Source organism: Aythya marila (genome assembly GCF_965140915.1).
Source record: "Aythya marila genome assembly, chromosome: 1".
In the NCBI taxonomy this organism is placed as follows: domain Eukaryota; kingdom Metazoa; phylum Chordata; class Aves; order Anseriformes; family Anatidae; genus Aythya; species Aythya marila.
In genome coordinates this window covers 142,578,234-142,597,986 of record NC_139042.1, presented here as the reverse complement: position 1 = coordinate 142,597,986, position 19,753 = coordinate 142,578,234, and the positions used below count along the sequence as shown (strand labels likewise).

Sequence of the window (19,753 nt, the reverse complement as noted above, 5' to 3'; positions counted from 1 at the left end):
GCTTGGGGGTGTACCTAGGCAGAGATGCAGTTAGCGAGGAGATGTTGAGTGGTTCTTGTTCCCATTTCTGCACGTTACAATATTAAAATTACCCTGCAGCAAGCAGTCTGTGTTTCCCAGCTTATCCCAGAGGATACCAGCTTCCACTGTGCCTCAGAGGGAGGAGAAAGGTACAGAGATGGTGGCCCAAACATCCTCAGTGCCTCTGTGCGCTGGCTGGGGAGGAGAGGGTGGAGGACATGGCAGTAGCTAAGTCAAGGTGTGTCTTGAAACCAATATTTAAGGAAGAAGTTGTCCTTTCTTCAGGGTCCTTTGAATGTGCTTTGAACCTGGAAAGCTAAGTAGGGGTAAAAATGAAAACCTAAGAAGAAAGTATAAAGAAGATGCAAATGTCATGGTACCTTAAATAGCGTCAAGTACTGAAGAAACACTAAAATACATCGAACATTCTTTCTTCTTTTTGGAAAGAGGAGGGATGTCTAGTAGGGATCTCTTTTATTCAAATGCAGTGACTATATTGTAAGGTATACTCTGGTTTATCCTCTGGAACTTCAGCAGTTTCCATGTGTTTGGTAAGCTACAAAACAAGAGGAGGTGTCTGTAGTAATGAAGGTCTTAAGTAATTCAGAGGTCATTGATCTTTGATTACTTAACGGTAGTTGTCACTTGGGTATTAAGGATGACCACGCTCCACTGCCTCGCTGCTCTGTTTTTAATTGAGTAAATGATTCAGGAGTACCTTCTCTGTACTACTTGTAAGGAACTTCCATGTGTTGGTGCTTCGTAGGCCAAGATTATACCAAGTAAATTCGTGAGTACCCAGTATTTCCCCCCAGCATTTCAGCTTTTAACTCATGGTTCAGTTTGCTTGGCATTGCTTTTTGTTTGTTGCTGTTGTTATTTTTTTTTTCCTGTTTGTTTGTTGTTGCTGTTTTTGCTTTTCTCCTTTCAGAGCTGAAGATGGCTTACGTAGGGGAACATGGAGTGTGTTTTTTTTTTTTTTTTTTTAATCCAATATTCTGTGACACAGCTGTGCTGAAAGTGGTCCCCTCAGCCCATTCAGGAATCACATGTAACATTCAGAATAAGAAATTATAACATTCAAAATAAATAATGTTCAGAATAAATATAAATTAAGAATAAAAATTTAGTCCCACCCTTCTTACCTGTGTGATTTCCCATGGGAGATGATAATTTGATTGGTGACACATTCATGATGTGAATTTTTATTTTTTCCGTGTTCAGTTTTGCCAGCTGTGCAGACCATGACAGGCAAAATACAGTCTTTACTTTTGTCTGAAAGAAGCTGAATTAGTCTTTGGCACTAGTTCTAATTGTTTTAGGTTACAAAACAACTCTTTTCCCTTCTTTTAACCCTATACAAAGGATGGGTCTGCTAGTGTTGCAAAATAATTGAGTCAGAGCCTGTTGCAATCGAAAGACGATTAGTTTCTTGTGTTTATGTGTGCTCTGATGTGAATTAAACCAATCTATTATGTCTGCTTTGTGTTTTTAGGGATGCACGATTTTTATGTGAAACTTGCAAAAGCAGGCACAGTTCACTGATGTTTATTAGTGACCTTGTCTTGTCCTCTGAATTATGGACAGTCTGCTTTGAACAGGGGGAAATGCTACTAGCGGTCATTATGTGGATGTTCGTTTTTTTTGTGGATGTTTAACCTCTCAAAGGCTCTGCTGCAGTTATAGATCTTTTTTTAAAAAAAAAAAAAAAAAAGAGAGAGAGAGAAACTGAGTTATGGGTGTTTAAAGCTGAAATATTTATAGAAGTAGTTTTTATTTAAAAATAGCATTTGTGCCTGAGAAGATCAGATGTAGCACTTCAATATGAAAAACAAAACCAGATTTTCCTTGATAGTATTAATAGAAATTGCATGAAATTTGATAATGTAATTTAGTTAAAAATATTTTCTTCTAGTCTAGGTTTTGGAGTGTTTTTGTTGCTAAAGGATATATATATTATTTATATATATATGTATATATATATAAGTACAAAGATATGTGATTCTTTTTAAATCATTATAAAATCTGTATACGTTTTTGATTATGTTTTACAGTTACAGATTAAAAAGACAAATTGTTCAAATTGTTGGTTTAGTGTTTACAAAAGAAGAAAATATGTGGAGTATCAGAACATATACCGTAGATATTAAATCTTTCAAATTAAAACATAAGGAAGTGATAGAAAAATAATATTGCTTACTATGGGCAGATGGCATTGCCATCTACCACCAATGAAGTACTCTAAATTAAGAAGAAAATATGTCTTGGAAATAGATCAAAATTAAAAACTGTATTATTTAAGATCGAAAATTTCCTTGATTGCCTGCAGGAGTTGTTTACATGGGCTTTCAATATTAAGGATAGATTTTGAGAATGGAAAATAACACAAGAAATCCTGAAGTCATCATAGATTTGAAGTCACTACTTAAGTTGATTAATATTTTAAATGAATAATTGCTAAGCACTGAGGGATTGGCCCAATCCATTTTAAGATAGAGCTCTAGGATCAAAAAGGTATCCAACTTTGGGTTGCTGTTCATGAGAACCGATGTTCAGTAAGTAATGACAGGAACAAAGGTCTGAATCTTGGTATATTCTTCACATGCAGCGGATGTAACGAGCAAGGCTTATACTCCAACAGGAGTTTTTTCATTTTCCCACAATTATCCATTATTAGTGTAGTTCAATCCAGATGTGTTAAGGCTTTGTAGCTACTCATGATTAGTGTACTGCAATCCAGATGTGTGTGAAGGCTTCATAGCATAAGGTGCTGCTGAGTCAGGATATTAGAAATGCTTCCTGACTGAAGCAGTCAGATGCTGATGGGACTGAAAGAGTTGAAAAGAATCCTGTATTTCTCTTTCAAGGATCAGGCGAAGAACGTAACATACTGTGGTTGTTTCCAGTGCAATGAAAGAAACTCCTCATCCTTTGTGAAGTGTCAAATCGTGATGGGGAGTAAAGTAGATGACTTGTTGTGAGTTCTGCTTTGGCTTTCCAAACACTGCCTTAGAGCATATTTTGGAGTATAGAAGGGAAGCGCCCTTGGAGCAAAGATCCACAGCCCTGAATAAAAAATTTAAATTGGAATCTGTTTTGAAGAGGGTTTTTGCTCCGCTCTCTTCAGTATTTGAAAATATTCCCAGTATTATGATAGCATGCTCAGAAAAATTATGAAGGAAAGAGAGTTTCTAAAACTTCAGGTACCAAGGATGGACACCAAAGCCTATCTGAATACAGAGAAATTCCTGTGTCAGGTTTCCTTAGAATGACAGAGCTCCTTGGCTCTGCAGCCCTATCCTCAAAAAGAGTGAGGCGCAGCGTTTTTGACTAGTCAAGAGAAGGCAGCATGCAACCATTAATATTATCTGATCACATCACACCATCTGGCCCCACCAGCTTGGAAATGATGACCTGTATTCTGTAGTCACTGCTGACAGGAAACAGCAAATTAATTGGAATTACAACTGTGACTTACCTTTTACCCCTTACTCTTGAATCCCCATGGTCTGCCATTCATTTTGTCTCCGAAAGACTTAATATTTCTAACAGGATTGTTTGATTAAGCGAGAAGAGAATATTTGTTGTATGCTGGAGCACTAAGTGTATAAAGAACAAAAATTAGTTAAAGATAATGCAGAATTTAAGTTTAAAAACAAAACAAAACAAAAACAAACAAACACCCAAGTGTTTGTCTCTTTTTAAACTACAGAATTGAAGAAATGAATGACCCTTTTCTGTGAGGGTCCATTTAACATTTATTCTCAGAGGTAACTTATGGACACAGAGAGGAATGTTAGCAGATAAGAGTACTGCTAGGCAGCCACCTACTCATCTGTTCATTTCCTAACACATAATTGAACTGATACCCTGGCTTTCTTTGAAAACACGTTTGATCTTACCATCGTACTTATGGTCTTATTATAAGCAATTTTTCCATGATCCCTGCAATTTAGTCTGGGTGAATCTGAACATAAAGAACAAGGTCTTATTCACTGTCTTCATAGATGCTGTAAATTAATTAGCCAATGCCTTGCAATGCTTTAAGGAGTTAAAATACTATATAGGCATTATGATTTGGTTTTCCACTCTAGTGTGGTCCAGCTTTTTATTTCTCTGCTTGCTGTATTACCTGGAATTGTACTCTTGGAAAATAAGCAGTTGAGACTTATTGATCAGGTAAGACTTCAAGTTGGATTTAGGGTGATACCAGGTGTAGGGAAGCTAGTGATCAGGTTGCATTCTTCTCCTGAAATAAGTACTGAGCCAACAGACCTATATGCTTTGGTTTTCTCTGTGCTGCCTAATGTGCTACCTTTCAACTGTCCCATACATCTGATAGCTCAATTTATGGTCATCCTAGATCTCACTGAACTTTTTAGTTAAGTTTAGAGGACCAACCTGATTTCCTGTTTTCAAAATTATATTCTGACTAAATTTTTGTAATAGCTAAAGAACTTCACAAGACATTTTCACTTCCAGTCTCAAAGTACCATGCGGTATTAATTCAAAAGGAAGCTTTAACTCAAGTGTCAGTTCTATCTTTATAACTAGTAAAATGATGCTAAACATCTTTTTTTGCATGCTTTGAAGGTTTTTTTTGGATGCAAGGCACTGTGAATATTATTAGTGACTGTATATGATGCTACTGCAATCGATGGGAATTTCATCTGAAAGAATGAGAAACCAACAACATGGGGAATCACGAGTATGTTCTTACTAGTGCCAGAACATCAGCTCAGGCTGATTGCTCCTTTGTGTCACTCTTAGGGCAGAAGTGTGATTCATCACTTCCATTTTGCTGAATACTGAAGTGCAGATGCATCTTCATGGGTTAGATTTTGCTTCCATTGAAGACTGAAAAGGATTCTGATCTCATTTATAATAAAGTAAGCTGGGAGTCACTTGGTAGAACTGATAGACCTACATCAGTGTCATTTTGTGTGAGCTCTTGTCACACTTGACAGCTTCACTGGAAATAGGTTTGCTCTTGGCAAGCATTTATTTAGTTCCATTGAGAAGTACATGCATTTCCAAGGGATTGGGGAACAAATGTGGATCCTGATTGTTATTCTCCAATAAAATATTTGCAAAATAAATTAATTGAACATGTTTAAGCAAAGTGTTCTTCCTGTGTGAAAGTCCAGGCACGGTGCTGCTTTCAGTGAACAATCAGGCTTGACCACCAGCCCACTTCCATCGTTGGAAGTCTCTTGACGACTACCTTGTTTTGAAGTGTTAGGCCAGTTAAGCTGCAGAAATCTAGCTTAAAAATAGTGGCATGGTTTAAAAGTGATTTTTGAAAACTAGAGTAGCACAGAAGAAAAAATGTTTATATATGGTTATAGACCTATTTCTGTAGAGCTATTTCTGGTAAACTGAAGTTATCTGATACCCTAGAGTAGCATAAAAGGGAAGATTGATGTAAGTAGACAGTCATTTCTGTCTGTGGTCAGGATGATCTTACTGCCATGTCTTTGGGTCACTAGGTCATACAGGACTTTTTCTTTACTACTCTTTTTCTATCCACCGATTTTGAGAGCAAAAATTCCTTTCTAGCTTCTTCCTTCTTCAACTAATTGGTGTCTTTCACTTCTAGACATCAGTCAGGCTGCAAAGCAGCAGTACAGTAATGTACTGCTAAATACAGATGTACAAACTGTGAAATCTGTCAGTCCATCCCTTGGGCACCAGTCTACGCCTGCTCATGTTAGAACAACAGTCACATGTCTTATTAAATCAGGTACTCTTTGTGCATTCCGTGTACTGTGGATTTGCTCCGTTATAGACTGCATAAGCTTCGCTGTTGTGCTTGTGCTGATAAGTGCTCCTTCCTCAGGCTGCAGGGAAAACCAGCAGCCCCTGTTGTGCATGGCAGATATTGCCATAAGCACTACAGACTTGAATGGAAGACAAATGGAATCAAAGGGACATAGCAGTCCCGTAGCATTTAACTACTCATTTTCTATGTCCTCAAACTGTACCAGCCTGGAATGTGCAGGCAATACTTTTCCTTTGGGATGGACAGACAGCACTAACTCATAGGAAGTTCAGAGCACTGATAACTCCATCTTCCTCCAAAGTTCAAGCTGTGTTTCTGCAGGAGATGGCAGCAGATGATACAGTAATTGTACAAGAGGCTCTCCTAGGAGACTGAAAAGGAAGGGGAAAAAAGAAAACAAACCACCAAACACACCCTATTTCTGCCCAACAGATGCTCAGTTAAATAACAGAACGATCAAGGCTTCTGCATTATGATACAGATGGAACTGAGATTTTGATGCTTTTGTTCCTTTGATGTAAGAGAAGCACCTTCCAGACTAAAGGAAGATAGTAAGGTCCGGCTGAAAGTGAATGAACCTTGTTTCACTTGTTCTTGTTTCAGAATCACAGCAAACCAATTGACACTTTGTACTGATCGTGATAAAATAGCAGTGTCTCCTTAAAAAAAAAAAAAAAAAAGGCAGTTTTACCACCTTCACTAAAAAGAGAACAGTTCATGTTGGAAGGGGCCTTGGGAGGTCACCTACTCCAAGCTCCCTTCCAAAGCAGGAACCAGCTTGCTCAGGGTTTTATCCAGTTGTCTTTGAAAACTTTCAAGCATAGAGATGCTACAGCTCCTCTGAGAGACCAGTGTCTAACAGTCCTCAGGGTGAAAAATAGTTTTCTTTCTGCTGGGTTGGACCATGTTGTGTCTTAGTTTATGACTGTTGTCTCTTGTGGCTAGTGTAAAGAGCCTGGCTATGTGTTACTCTGGAAATCTAGAAAAAGAAACTAAGGAAATGGATAGGGAGATTTCTTCAGGGCTTTTGTCATTCAGGAGTTAGGCCTGAAATTTTCATCTTGCTTTCACTTGGTCAATCTTGGTGAAGTTGGAAGACTCAGACTGCCTCATAAAAGCACAAGTGTATGGGATATAAAGGACATATGGAAAGGAAGCAATAGGAGAACAAAGGGGAAATTTGACTTTTTTCCTGCTTTCTTCACAACTTACTCCACGTGCAACTTGAAGCCAGACATTCCACGCACACTCCCTCCCCCTCCAATTTGTAAGAATGCAATAGTAAACTATAGACTATAGTGATGCTTATCAGGTTATTGGCTTAATGATCAAAAATATAAATCAGGATCAAGGTCTGATTTTTATTTTTATTTTTTTTTACAAAAATGTAAAAAAAAAAATTTTACACTCCTATTTCTTTTTGATTAAAAAAAAAAAATGTAGAAAGGGAAGGAGCATGGACTGGGAAGGAGAGATAAAGGCAAGGAATGAGGTAATGCATGTACAAGTGCATGCTATATATATGATTGGCACAATCTTTTCGTTCTCTTTTTCTATTTTTCTTATGAAAAAATATTTTTTTTTTCCCCAAGGTCTAAAAGAAGAAATTAAATAAGGACTGAAAAATTCTATGGTGCTCTGAAAAAGGTTTTGTTATGAGTAATAGCTCCAGCAGCCATAGCTGTTCATGTAGCCTAATCTGAACCCTGCCTATTTTGATACTTTGCAGAATACCGTAGTCTTGATTAGCTGGTGAGAAGGCAGTGGGTTTCACCCTGTGTAAAACTCTGTTACTATTTAAGTTCCAGCAGAAAGTGGTCTTCCTCTACTTGTTGCTTACTCTCACATGGAAAGCACTGCTCTTAGATAAAACTGCCTTCTTTTGTGCGTGTGTGTTAGGAACCTGGTCATTCTTGGTCTCATGCAGTTCTTGAGAAGCAACTCAAACTAGTGTACACATCTGATGGCATTATAAAATAACTGAACTCTGAACTATTTATATTAAGGAAATATAAATATTTCCTTCAGACCATGTGGAATTAGTGAGTGAGTGAAGATTTTAGAGAAGAGTTGTTTATTTGTTTCACTTCGTTTGTCTACATGTTTTAGTGAAGATGGGAAGAAACGAAAGGGGAGACATAAATAAACTCTTCTGCTTGCATGCTGGAAGGATCGTTTAAATAATAGTAGAACATTTTTCTCAGCTTCTAAAGTTACAGATTTTTTTTTTTTTTTGAGAAACTGTAAACATAACAAACGTCTCTTATGCTATGTTGATTCAAAACCTACCTAACTGTGTTATTCCCCAAATCAAATAATGCTCTCAACTTTGCTGCCTGGCAATCCACCTATTTTACTGCTTCTATTCCATTAGCGTTCCACCGGAGCTAAGGAAGCTTTGGAGGATATACATACACATATATTCAGGAGACCACCCATTACACATTGCTACAAGCATTTGGAATATACTGCAGCAGTCATGGCATTTATAAACAGTGATAGCCACACAATCGATGTAAAATTAAATCCATTTGAATAACTGTTCTGTGCAAGCCCAAATCCATGCTGTTGGGGAGGATTTGATTTATGCAGTGTTCAGGAACCTTTCCAGGATGTCTTTAATATCTCTCCAGCAAGATACACTTTAAAACACTTCGTTTTACACTTTCAGAACTTCTGTAATGCTTTAATGAAGTCCCACTAAATGAGCTTTTGGATGTCCTAGGAGAACAATTAGTTAAGATGAAACCATAATGAAATGTACAGTTATATAGCTGATGATTTAACCAATTCAATTAGGGTCTGTGTTGCATTTGCTTGTGGTGTTTTGATGATGATTTTTATGGAAATAGAGAGAGCTCTTCTGAGCAATCTATTGGAACTAATTTTGTTTTAAAGAATGGTTTGCAAAGAAAGGCTTTTGCTCACTTCAGTGCAAGGTTTAGGTAGTACTGAAATAACCCTGGACTGGCTATAGTCTGTAACCATACAATTCTGGAAAATGGGATTGAAATCTCACAGGGCTGCATATGGAAGATACCTTTAGCTTAGTGTACATTTGAATTGATCACCAAATTTTTATTCAGCTAAGTGTGATTACTGATCATTTAAACAGGTTGCAGTAGGAGATATCTATTTTAGACCAGGTTCAAGATTACATGAGTTAAAGGTGTCACAGTTGAAACAGAGACTGATTGCTGGGTGAGTTATGATTGTCTCCATTTTGGAAAGAAACAGTCTTGAGGGGGAAAACAAAACAAAACAAAAACAAAAAATAAACACAGAAGGATACCACAAAGACTGCTGTATAATTGCATTCACTTACAAATTCAGACCTTCAGTATAGAATAGAAAGACCCATTGTGCAAAATAAATTGCTTGACATTGTATGTAAGGTCAATATCACAGTAATCGACTATACTAATGGACTAATCTAATCATTTTCCTTGTAGCTGATACATAAGACCATGCACATCTCCTACATAGACTAGTTCGTCTCATTAGTGACTACTGAAGATCCTCCAGAATTTTTCAGAATTTCCAAGTCTTACCTTCTGAGAGTTTGTCAATGACTTTCTATGTTTGACAAAGAAGATTTAGGAGTTCCAAAAATTTGCTTTTGATGCTAAAAAGAAGGAACGTGGTGTTTTAGCCTGCACCTAAATCCCCCTTCCCTTCCCTCTCATTTTATAACTTTAATACTTGGAATTGGTTGTACTGTCTAGATGCAATTTCTGCATTGCCTTCTTATTTTGACTTTGTGTGGTTTTCATTGTTTAATAATTAGATCCACAGTGATTTCAAAACACCAACATCCTGTAATCCTTCTAGTCACTGCAAAGTATTCCTCAACAGTTTGTGTAAATTTACTCTTTGAATAATCCACCCCTTCCAAAAAAAAAAAAAAAAAAAAAAAAAGTACTTCGTATTTGCCGTAGATCTTAGTTTGTGTGGTACTTGGTTACAAAATACCAGATACAAAATACTCAGGAATAGATAGTTTGTAGAACTACATTAGAAAGTGAAGAAAATATTAACATTCTAATCTTTGTTGTGTAAGCAATGACAATTATCTAAGATATCATTCAAACTGTTGAGGGTGATTTTTTTTCTGGCCCAAGGGTAGGCTGATTGGATTAAAAGTACATCTCTTGTTTTGTAGATACTGTTGTAGACATTATTAGGTCATTTCTTTTGTTTAACTGGTGAATTTAGGCTATTATTGATGGTAATTATTTTCCTTTCTCTCTCTAATTTTTTATTTTTAATAGCTAATAATGAACTGCTGAGTTTAAATCTTACTGTCTGTATATATCCCAATCTGGATAGACCCAGTGTTTCTCTTTTATGAAGTAGAAGCAGTACAACACTGTGTTAAATTCAAGCCTCTCCCTTAAGCTTTTATGGCACAGTTACTGACCTTTTCCATTTTTGAGGAGCAGGGATGACTTCTGTATCAAAATTCTGAGGAGCTGTTAGACCTGCCTTAGTCACTAATTAGTGCTATGGCCAGATGTCTGTGATGACCATGGCATAATGAATCTAACCTTACAGAGTCATGAAAACTGTCACAAATTCTCAAGTCTGAGAAACACAACGCATTTACATTTTACTTGGGATAAATGTCTCCTGTTGTTTCAGTGTATTTAAGCATTTGTTTGCTGCTACACTTCAAATTGGTCCGTGAATTCATTAAATGCTACCCAGTAATCATTAAAGACTAATCACCTATTTACAATGATAAATGGCAAGTTCCTTCATTCCTGCAATTGGAATTAAAAAATCACCACTGCCAAAACCTACTGAAATCATCTGTATGGGTTACAGCTGAAAACTAAGATAGCTCACATGATTTGAATAAAATCCTACTTTTAGATATCCCACTTATTTTCTAGAACCTTCTGCAGTCTAGAAAATCAAAGCCTACCTAAAGATCCTCAATTTCTACTTATTTTCTACTTACCCCTCTTCTGTGTCTAATGAGAATTTATTCTAATTATTAGCAACTTTCCCATCCAGCTACCAGTGTTTTTATACTTTCCTTTATTCCCCCTTAGGTTTAGTAGTTTCTGTTGTTTACCAATACTAGGCCTTAGACCATACCAATATGCTGATAAACTTTCCTTTAAACATTTTGTTGTTGCTTGTTGACATTTTAATGTACATATAAAAGCTAATGACTAAAACTTCAATATGAAAGATACGGTTAGGTTTTCTAAGTTGCCTTTGAAAATCAATGTTTCTGACTACAAAACATCAAAAAATCCTGTGCATATGGCCCTGTTCCAGACTTTAAGAAATGAAATCATCAACAAATCTTGATCATAAACCTTCCTTTTCTCTTCCTTCCCCGTGTGTGTATATATATATTATTATTTTTTTTTTCTAGAGGAAATTCCCTGTTTTAGCTAGCTGGTAGTTTCAGGAAGTCTCCAGTTTCCTGATTGCACTTTGAAATACCCCTAGACAAGACTATCAATTGCTTGCATTCCAATTAAAATTAAGCCACTAAAACAAAATTGTCAGATAAATAATATTTTTAGAAATCCACACTCATAGATGTGAACGTGATTTTGAAAAAAGGAAGGTCAATGTCTTTGGAAAGATTGCACTGAGTTTGTATCCCATCTATTTATACTGGTGATCGAAAAATCCCATCACTTTCAGTGCAAGGAAGTGCTGATTCTTCAGGGAAGCCATCTCTGTTAGTTGGTGGAAGTGCAAAACCTTAAACCTGTGTGTGTGTGTGTGGGGAGGAATCATGTTCAGCAAGGTAGTGGAGATCTCTGGTACTGTTTCTCTGAGCTGGCCCTTCAGACATGAAATAATCACATTTGTATTGTAAGCCTTAACACTATTTCTGGGGATAAATACACTTCTTTTCTACTCTTGAATCATTTACCTTCTTATTTTATAATAACAGGCACAACTGCCAAAATAGAGTGAACGTATTGCAATTTTGGAGGCTGCATAACTTATGCAGGCCCAATGAAAACCCTAGACCATTTTAAAAGCACTGAGACTGCTGGAAAGAGCCTTTCAAATAATTTTGTAAGTTATAAAAGCAGCTCAATGCAGAGTTGTTATACGTTCTTGTTTGTATTCATCCCATTCATTCCATAAAGCTTCTAGCCCCAGCTTGAAATATGAGCAAGACAGGAGCTTTTCCTTTTCACTTCAAGATGTTTTTATCCGCAACCTGTTTGGGCAATTTCTGTTCTGAAGATGGATGTGGCTTCTGATGCTGGATTTTGAAGAAGCTGTTGTGCCTAGTGTGCTCTATATATGGCTGGTTAAGAGGGAAGAAGTGCTGCATTGTACACAGGACAAAAAAAAAAATTCCTCATATGTGGAATGGCCTGCTGCATGTGAACATCATGACTCTACAAATCATCTCTGACACTTTGTAACTTTAAATAGACATTTCTCAGAAATCTCTGTCTTAGTGCTTTATATGGCCCTTATTCTTATTGTTCTCAATTGCAGAACAATTCTCCTCCTAGCATTCTTGTGGGCCAGAGAACTAGCATCTCTGCTTTACAGCTGGCCTAAGGCCAAATGTGCATTGGATGGCTTCTCCAACCTAGGTGCAGGGGAAGTCCAAGAGCACAGATGCAGGCTGGTGTGAGATACTTTTGTGTCTGATCATTACTCTACCCATCCTACCCCTAAGTCTCTTGGTTGCCTTATCAGGCAAGGGCTAAGATCATTCTCTTTGCATGTATATTGAAAGAAGTATTATTTCTTAATTTTTTAAGATCTCTCTCTCTCACGTGTATACCTGTCTTTGGGCTGGATGTGAGGGATGTGACTGATGAGAGTTAAGTGTGCTTCCCCTTCAGAAGGCCTTAAACCCTTTTTAGAGCATCAGTCCTCCAAAAGCAACAGGAAAGCTGCTGACTTGCTTAGGCTGTGTGCTCTGCCTTTGGAGTCGTGGCCCCCAACACACACAGTCAGAAAACTCGGGAATCAGAGGCCATGCTGGGGAGGGCTGTTGTCTTCTCTGAAGTCTCTGAGCTGTTGCTCTGGCATCTAATGAAATCCTTTCTGCACTATTTCTAGGAAAAAATGGAAAGAAACAAATTTTAGGCCAATTGACTTTTACCATTTTCTGCAGAGGAAAAAGCCTTGGGTTATCTCCGGTGAGAATTACTATTAAATGTGAATTTCAGTAATATGTTAAGAAAAATCTTACAAGCACCTTTTACTTCAAATGCCTCCTCTTTACCAAACGTGTTTTCATGAACTACTTCTTAGTGTACTTTGACAGTACCAATACTTTAGGGGAAGGTATGATGTTTGCTGTTATGTCACCTGATTCTCCTTCAGTAGCAGGATCCATCTTAATCCTGAAGTTTCATTCTGTTTCTCCATATAGAAAATTATTTGCATCAGAAATGCTGAGTAAGGAAACCTCAGGTTGTAGTACAATTTTATTTATGCTGAAGAAATTAATGCTAGCTAATATTCTTTTTTCTTGTTCTATTTTTTTTTCTGGATTTGATTTTTGGTAACTGGCCCAACTGTGTCCCATTGTGGGAGCTTGGCAGAGAGAGGGAGAAAGACTGGAGAAAAAGATTTGTAGGTGGCAGGGACAGCTTGTGTATGTGGCTGCATACGTATGTGAGCTGGCATAAGGCAAGGCTATGTGGATGTTAACTGTTTAACTAATGCAGTATATAAATCCTTAGCTAGCTGAGAACGTGACCTAAGGAGGGCAAAAATATATATGGATATATTTATATGTATTTACAAGTGCCCCACTGGTGTTTGATTTCTGTGCGAGAGTGATCAGCGTGAACTTGATTACTTCCCCAGAGATTATGTCCATGCAAGGGTGAATCATATAACTCTTGGTTGACTCATGGCTTGAAAAAAATGGAATTAGCACAATTCAAAATGGCAAGAATTCCTGTTCACAAGGAGAAAAATAAAATGTGTGTTTACACAGCAAATTTAGGTAGGGAAGGATTTGCTGTCCTTCTGTAATGGTGAAGGGAGGACTCTTTTTTTTTTTTTTTTTTCTTTTTTTTCTTTTTTTTTTTTTAACAAGATAACAAGAAAAAGGCAACCAGAATTGAAAATGAAATCCAATATATTGCTGTTCCACCTCTAGCTGCAATCTTGCCTGATCCTCTAAGTTAAACGGAGTAAGTGCATGTGACATTACTAGAGAAAAACTAGGCAATAGAGGACAGAGTATTTTAATTGCTCGCAGGAACTCTTCCTCCTCCATCAGAAACAAAGCCACATCTCTACGTGCTGTCAATGGTAATGTGTTGTTGCCAAATTACCTTTTGGATACCATATAAAGCAGAAGTTGTGATGGCCAGTGGTTATTAGGAACAGAAATGGCCTCTTTTTAGGACAAGTGCTTTGGCTGCATCCAGTTCTTGGTAAGTGCTTTCCACCTATTTCCACCTATTTCCACGTTTCTCTTGTAGTTCCGAGTGGACATGTGTTCTTGCCGCTTTGGCTAGCTGCGTTAGGCGTTGCTGTTTCCTGTTTCATTTTGAGTTTCATCTGCGAGACAGCCACTTCGAAGTGATGGGGCAAAAAGCTTCACAAAGAGACGGATATTTGATAAATCCAACTGAAGTCCAGTCATAGGGAAGGTGCTAAGCTCGTTCTTAGGCAACTCTGTTGTAGAGGTATTGCCACCTTTGCGACGCTTGGAGAGAAACGCTCTGTTTCTCGTGTAGGTGGGAGAGGAGACCGCGAGCAGGGGGAGAACCCCAGTGTCAAGCTGCAGACAGGGTCCTGAGTGCTCGAGGGCTCTGAGAGCTGCTCCCTTGACCCAGAAGGCAATAGCCTGGGCCCTGAAGGTGATGTTACACCCCGGGTGGTGACCCTTGGGGGACTTGGAGCGCACTTGGCTTCTCGGGCGGCAAGCCCTGCATTTCTCCTGAACGTGGCACCTCTGATCCCAGCCCCGTTGCCCGGGGGCTGCCTTCTTCGAACCCCAATGGGATGAGAAGTCCTCTTGGCTCCCTGCGGGGGCTCCAGGCGCGGCGACAGCGATAACGAAGCTCGCTTGGGTGCTTCCAGCGCGGCTTGTGCAAATCCTCCCCTGCTTAATCTCCTCCAACATCTGCGCATCCTCTGGGCATCTCCCCGTGCCCTCCCGCTGCCGCCTGCCGGGGGTCGCGCCGTCCTCGCAGCGGGGCCGGGGGGGCGGTGGCGGTGTCGCCGCCGTGTCGCCGGGTGTCGCCGCGGCCCCGCTCCCCTCCGCTGTCCCCCGGCTCGCCCCGTGACGTCACGTCTGTGGCGGTGAGCGCGGGCTGCGCGCAATTTTGGGAAGGGGGTGGTGGTGTTGGGGGGGTGGGGGGGGGCGGTGGTGGTGGTGGTGGCTGCCCGCAGCTGGAACATCTGGAAGCGTTCAGCGCGGCTGTCTGCCGGCGGGAGGCGGCGAGCAGGCAGCGGGGAGGGAGGGAGGGAGGGAGGGGAGGGGAGGCAGGCAGGCAGGGGGAGAGGGAGGGAGGGAGCGAGGGAGGGAGTAAGGGGCTGGGACTGTGCTCTCTTCCTCTGCAGAAACAGCTCCCTGCCAACACAACGCGCTCAGAATGGCTTTGAAGAGGAGGAGCAGCAGCGTTTGAACATCTCTCTCCTTTTTTTTTTTTTTTTTTTTTTCTTCTCCCCTCCTCCTTTTCTTACTCTGGTAGTTGGTGGATTTTAAAAAGACATTTAACCCTCAGAGGCTTGTCCTGGATGCTTTTGGGTTTTCTTTTCTTTCTTTCCCCCCCCCGCCCCCCCCTCTCTCCCGTTTCCCCCCTTCCTGTTCTTTTTTTATGGTTTAACAGCCAGAGGTGCTGTGCTAAATTCTTGGAAGGGGCCCGGATGTACTGAGGATGCATTGCAATTTCACTAAAGGAGGCAGTAGTGGAAAGGATCAGTTTTTGGTGTTTGATGCAATAATGGGAATCAGGTAATAATAAAAGGGGAAATTCTGCAGCTCCATTCTTCCTTGAATTTTACCAAGCCGATTTTCGGAGGGATTAATCTGGACTCGTTTTTAAATGGTCAATGAAAACAAGAGGATGTACATTCCCGAAGAAAACCATCAAGGTAAGCCCGAGATCCATCCACCTCGGAGGCTCCAGCCGCCCATCTCTCCCTTACCCTTTGTCCGTGATCTTTTTCGCTTCGGCCCCGTTCCCCCTGCCGGCGGCGGGCGCGGGGCGGGCAGAGGACAGCCCTCGCCCCCCGTCCCCCCGCGGCCGGCCGCTTTGCGGGGGGACCCCCGCGGCCCCTCGGGGGGCGGCCGTGTCACCGGGCCGAAGAAAAGTTGCTTCCAGGCTCCGCCGTCGTCTCCGGGAGGAGAGGGGCGAGCAGGGGCGGCGGTGGCCGGAGGCGAAGTGCAGCCGCGGAGCCCCTCGCCCCGCCGCGCCGGGGGAAGGCGAACTCGGGGCGCAGCCGTCGGGGTCCGGCTTCCCGAGGAGCCGTTCCCCGCTCTCACGCCGCGTCTAATCCCTGGCCCGAAAGGGGAGGGGAAGGGGGAATTATCTCCTCGGCCGCATCCACCCGCACGTAGCGGCAGGATGGGGATGGGAGTTGGGCTCCGCTTGGGCTCTGCTCGCCCGGCTCCGCTCAGCGCCGCCCGCATCATGGACCCCGACCCGCGCCGCCGCTCCTCGGCACCGTCGCCGGCTATTCCCCGTAGTACAACTTTGTTTGTCCAAACTCCGGGAGCCTCCCCGCCACCCTCCTCCGCCCAACCTCGACCTGCTGTTCCTGAAGTTATTTTTATCCCGCTAGCTACCTGCGTGCCCTCGCCCCCTCCCCTCCCCGCCAGCCCTGCCCGCACACCCACGGCGGTGTTGCGGAGCCGCCAGACCCATCTCGTCCCCTCCCTCCAGACGGAATGGGGTGCCGGGCCCCCACCCCATCCCATCGAGCCCCCCTCATCCCATAGGGACCCCCACCTCCGCGGCCAGCTGCCCCCTCGCCGCCCCCGGCCCTCCCCTCCCGGGCAGCCTCTCCCCGCCGCCGGGGCCACCTCGGCTGCCCGCAAACGAGACCGTGTGTCCCCCCCCCCAGTTAAATAGAGATAAAAACGAAAAACCCCATGCCCGGCACTCCCACCATAGCCGCTCTATGGATAGGAGGTGGGAGGGGAAAGGAGGAAGCGGCCCCCGATGCAGAGTGCTCCTGCCAGGCGGGAGCAAGCCCGCAGCACATGCATTCGGCAGCCGCCACCGGGCTGCTCCTCCCGGACCGGAGCTGATAAAGTGGACGAAGAGCTCAGCCTCCATAGCGATATGCCAACGCTATGGCAACCCAAATTCTGCTCCCTCCTTATCAGCTGCAGTGATTATATAATTGGAGGAACAGTTTTGCATCTGTCTCTTGGTGCGGATTGTCATTTCTGCCAGGTGAAAGGGCAACTTCCAAAGCAAACAAAATCAGCCAGGTGGAAGAAAGTTCTGTTTCCTGGTGGTGCTCAGGCTGCCATGTATTTACAATCTATTTTTGTTTTGTGCAAACAGCGCTTGAAAGGTTAAATTGATCAGCAGTCAGGAAAACCTGGTGGCAAGGAGATCGGAGCAAGCCAATCAGGATGTGGAATGGAGTAATTAAAGCAGCCACAGATTTCCACTTGCAAGGTGGAGATCAAAAAGATGAGCAGAAGGCAAGCCTAGGTCTGTGGTGCTGGTCTGCTCCTCGTATATGAGGGGGAGGAGTGATTTAAGATTAGTGTCTCACTCGTGCATCCTTCTCAGTTGCTGGCAGCAGGATCAATGTTCCAGGTACTACTGATGCAAGACAATTTTGTGTCTGTTCTTGAACTGTGAGCAACATGGCTAGGCCTCCGCCAGCCATTGCTTTCTGCACATGCCTGTTTGTAGCTAACTGCTTATCAGGCTACCTGGGCAGCCTGATGCTCACAAGTCTGTACTGCAGGGGTGCAAGCCAACAGTGGCTTCCCTAAAATAAATAAGATGTACTACAGACCATTAGTTAGAAGGTGAGGGCTGCAGGGAGGAGGCTTGAAAATGCTTTGTTGACTCCTCAACTACTAATATGGGTAGGCTTGTCATATACTTGTTTCGCACTTTTTTGGATGCCACTTAGTACAATGGAAATCTACTACACAAAAGTAAGATTTTTTTTTTTTGATGCTAAAATATGAGTCTGCTGTGTTCTCAGTGCAGTATCATGTTACACAAAGAACAGGGAGCTTGCTAGTGTTATTTGTTGATGCTGAGATACTTTTCAACGTTTATTTTTGCTGCACAATGGAATACGTTTTGATAATGATTAATTATTCATTATTACCACAGAGTATGTGTTTATCTAGAAAATGTTAAAAACAAAACCCCCAAAAAATCCCACCCACCAATCCCAGAAAAAGCTTTCAGAACTAACTACATCACATTTAATGCACATGTGGGACTTGGTGTAATCCTAGATGGGCGTCTTTAATGCACTCCCTCATAATATTTTGAAAAACCTGCTCCCGCGATTTAAAATGGAAAATCGGTCTGCAAAATCACGTTTCCCAGCCCTCCCGAGGGAGGGAACAGCATGAGTCAACCTGGCCCTCGGTGGGGCGAGTTTGAACCTCAGCCGTCCAGCTCGTCTCCAGCACCTAGCTACACCCCTCTGCTCTCTCTTCCAGCCTTTCCTGGGGCGGGGGGAGGCCGGCCCTGCTTTCGGGTTTTTAGGGGTGCGGGCCCCGGGGCTCTGCCTCCCCCAGGAGGTGGCGGTGCGGGGCCGCGGAGCCGGCCGGGAGCCCCGCGGCGGCTACCCGGAGGCGCGGCCGGCTCCGGGGTGCCGGCTCCCGGCTGCCGGGCGGCGTTTTTTTGGCACGGGGCCCCGGAGCGATGGTGGTGGAGGGCTCGGCCGGTCCCTCCAGCCACCCTGCTCCCAGCCGAGCTACCCCTTCCTTCAGTTTCAGCGGATGCCTCGGGGCTTTGGCCTTATGGCGTATTTCGAACAGCTTGCTACCTGCTGCTTGGGAAAAGAGCCCCCCCCGGGGGTTTCTCGGCCGTAATTAGGTCTTCTCGCAACCTCCTTTCCTAACCCGCACGTATTTTGTTCTTGAAGTCTTCCTCTGTAAGACGCTCTCTTTGCAGTCCTCGTATCTTCCTAATTTTACAGATACGGGGCTAATTAGCATTCCCTTTATTTGTCAGAAGCCTGTTGATAGCGAGAGGGTCAAGTCACAAGCGTACTTCCTAATGTGTTTTCTGACCTGAAGTGAGGGTCAAAACCATAAATATTTCCCTTAACTTTGCAGGTATACATACACAGATGATTATGTACTCTTCACTGCTGACTTCAGTTTAAGGGAAGAAATCTGTCTCATGCTGTGCTAGAAGACAAAACCCTTGTAGATGCAATTTATTGGATGTTTGCTGCAATTTTATACTTTATTTTCAGAATGCCAGTTCTATTTCCTGTATTTTTCTGGGGCATTTCTTGGATATGTAGGAGAAACCGTGCTCTTTCCATGGTGACAAAGTCACCAGGTTGGCAAACTGAGTCTTCAGTTCTGAGTGTTTGTATTGTCCTCTCATTTTGCTGTAAAGATTTGTCACATTAGGCAGTAGTTGTGGGGCATAAAGTGTACTGGGAATTTATTTGAAACAAGGAATTGGATAACAAGGGTTTGTGGTGAGAAAAAAAAACCCGGAATCACTCATTGGAAACAAAGCACTAAAATTCCAACCCCACTGATTTAACAATAAATGCTGGCATTTATGAAGTATGATCTTCCACCTCGAAGTACTTGGAACATTCTGTGTATTAAGTGTTTAATTCAATATGATATGAAATAACAAAATATATAAAAATATTAAATATAATACGTAATGTTAAATAATGGTACTTAAGTGTTCTGCATAATACAGTGCACTGCATTTACTTTGAAAGTTACTGGTAGAGCCTTCTGAAAAGTGTTTAAGTGCTTTCAACCATTTCTATCCTTTAAAGAATAAATATTTGTTA

At 42.0% G+C, this 19,753-nt stretch overlaps 1 protein-coding gene across 17 annotated transcripts in view; it reads left to right on the top strand.

The window, feature by feature from the left end:
- Positions 1–19,753, top strand: part of CACNA1C (calcium voltage-gated channel subunit alpha1 C) — a 481,405-nt gene that overhangs the window by 25,966 nt on the left and 435,686 nt on the right. For 4 of the 17 annotated variants that reach the window (XM_082784786.1, XM_082784785.1, XM_082784787.1 and 1 more), the window contains exon 1: positions 15,618–15,868. The exons of 12 other annotated variants lie outside the window; for them this stretch is intronic. In XM_082784786.1, the coding sequence (XP_082640912.1) occupies positions 15,820–15,868 (49 nt within the window). In that variant the 5' untranslated portion in view covers positions 15,618–15,819. Of the gene's footprint in view, positions 1–15,617; positions 15,869–19,753 lie in introns of those variants that run through there. One more of the 17 variants, XM_082784788.1, reaches the window with a different exon arrangement.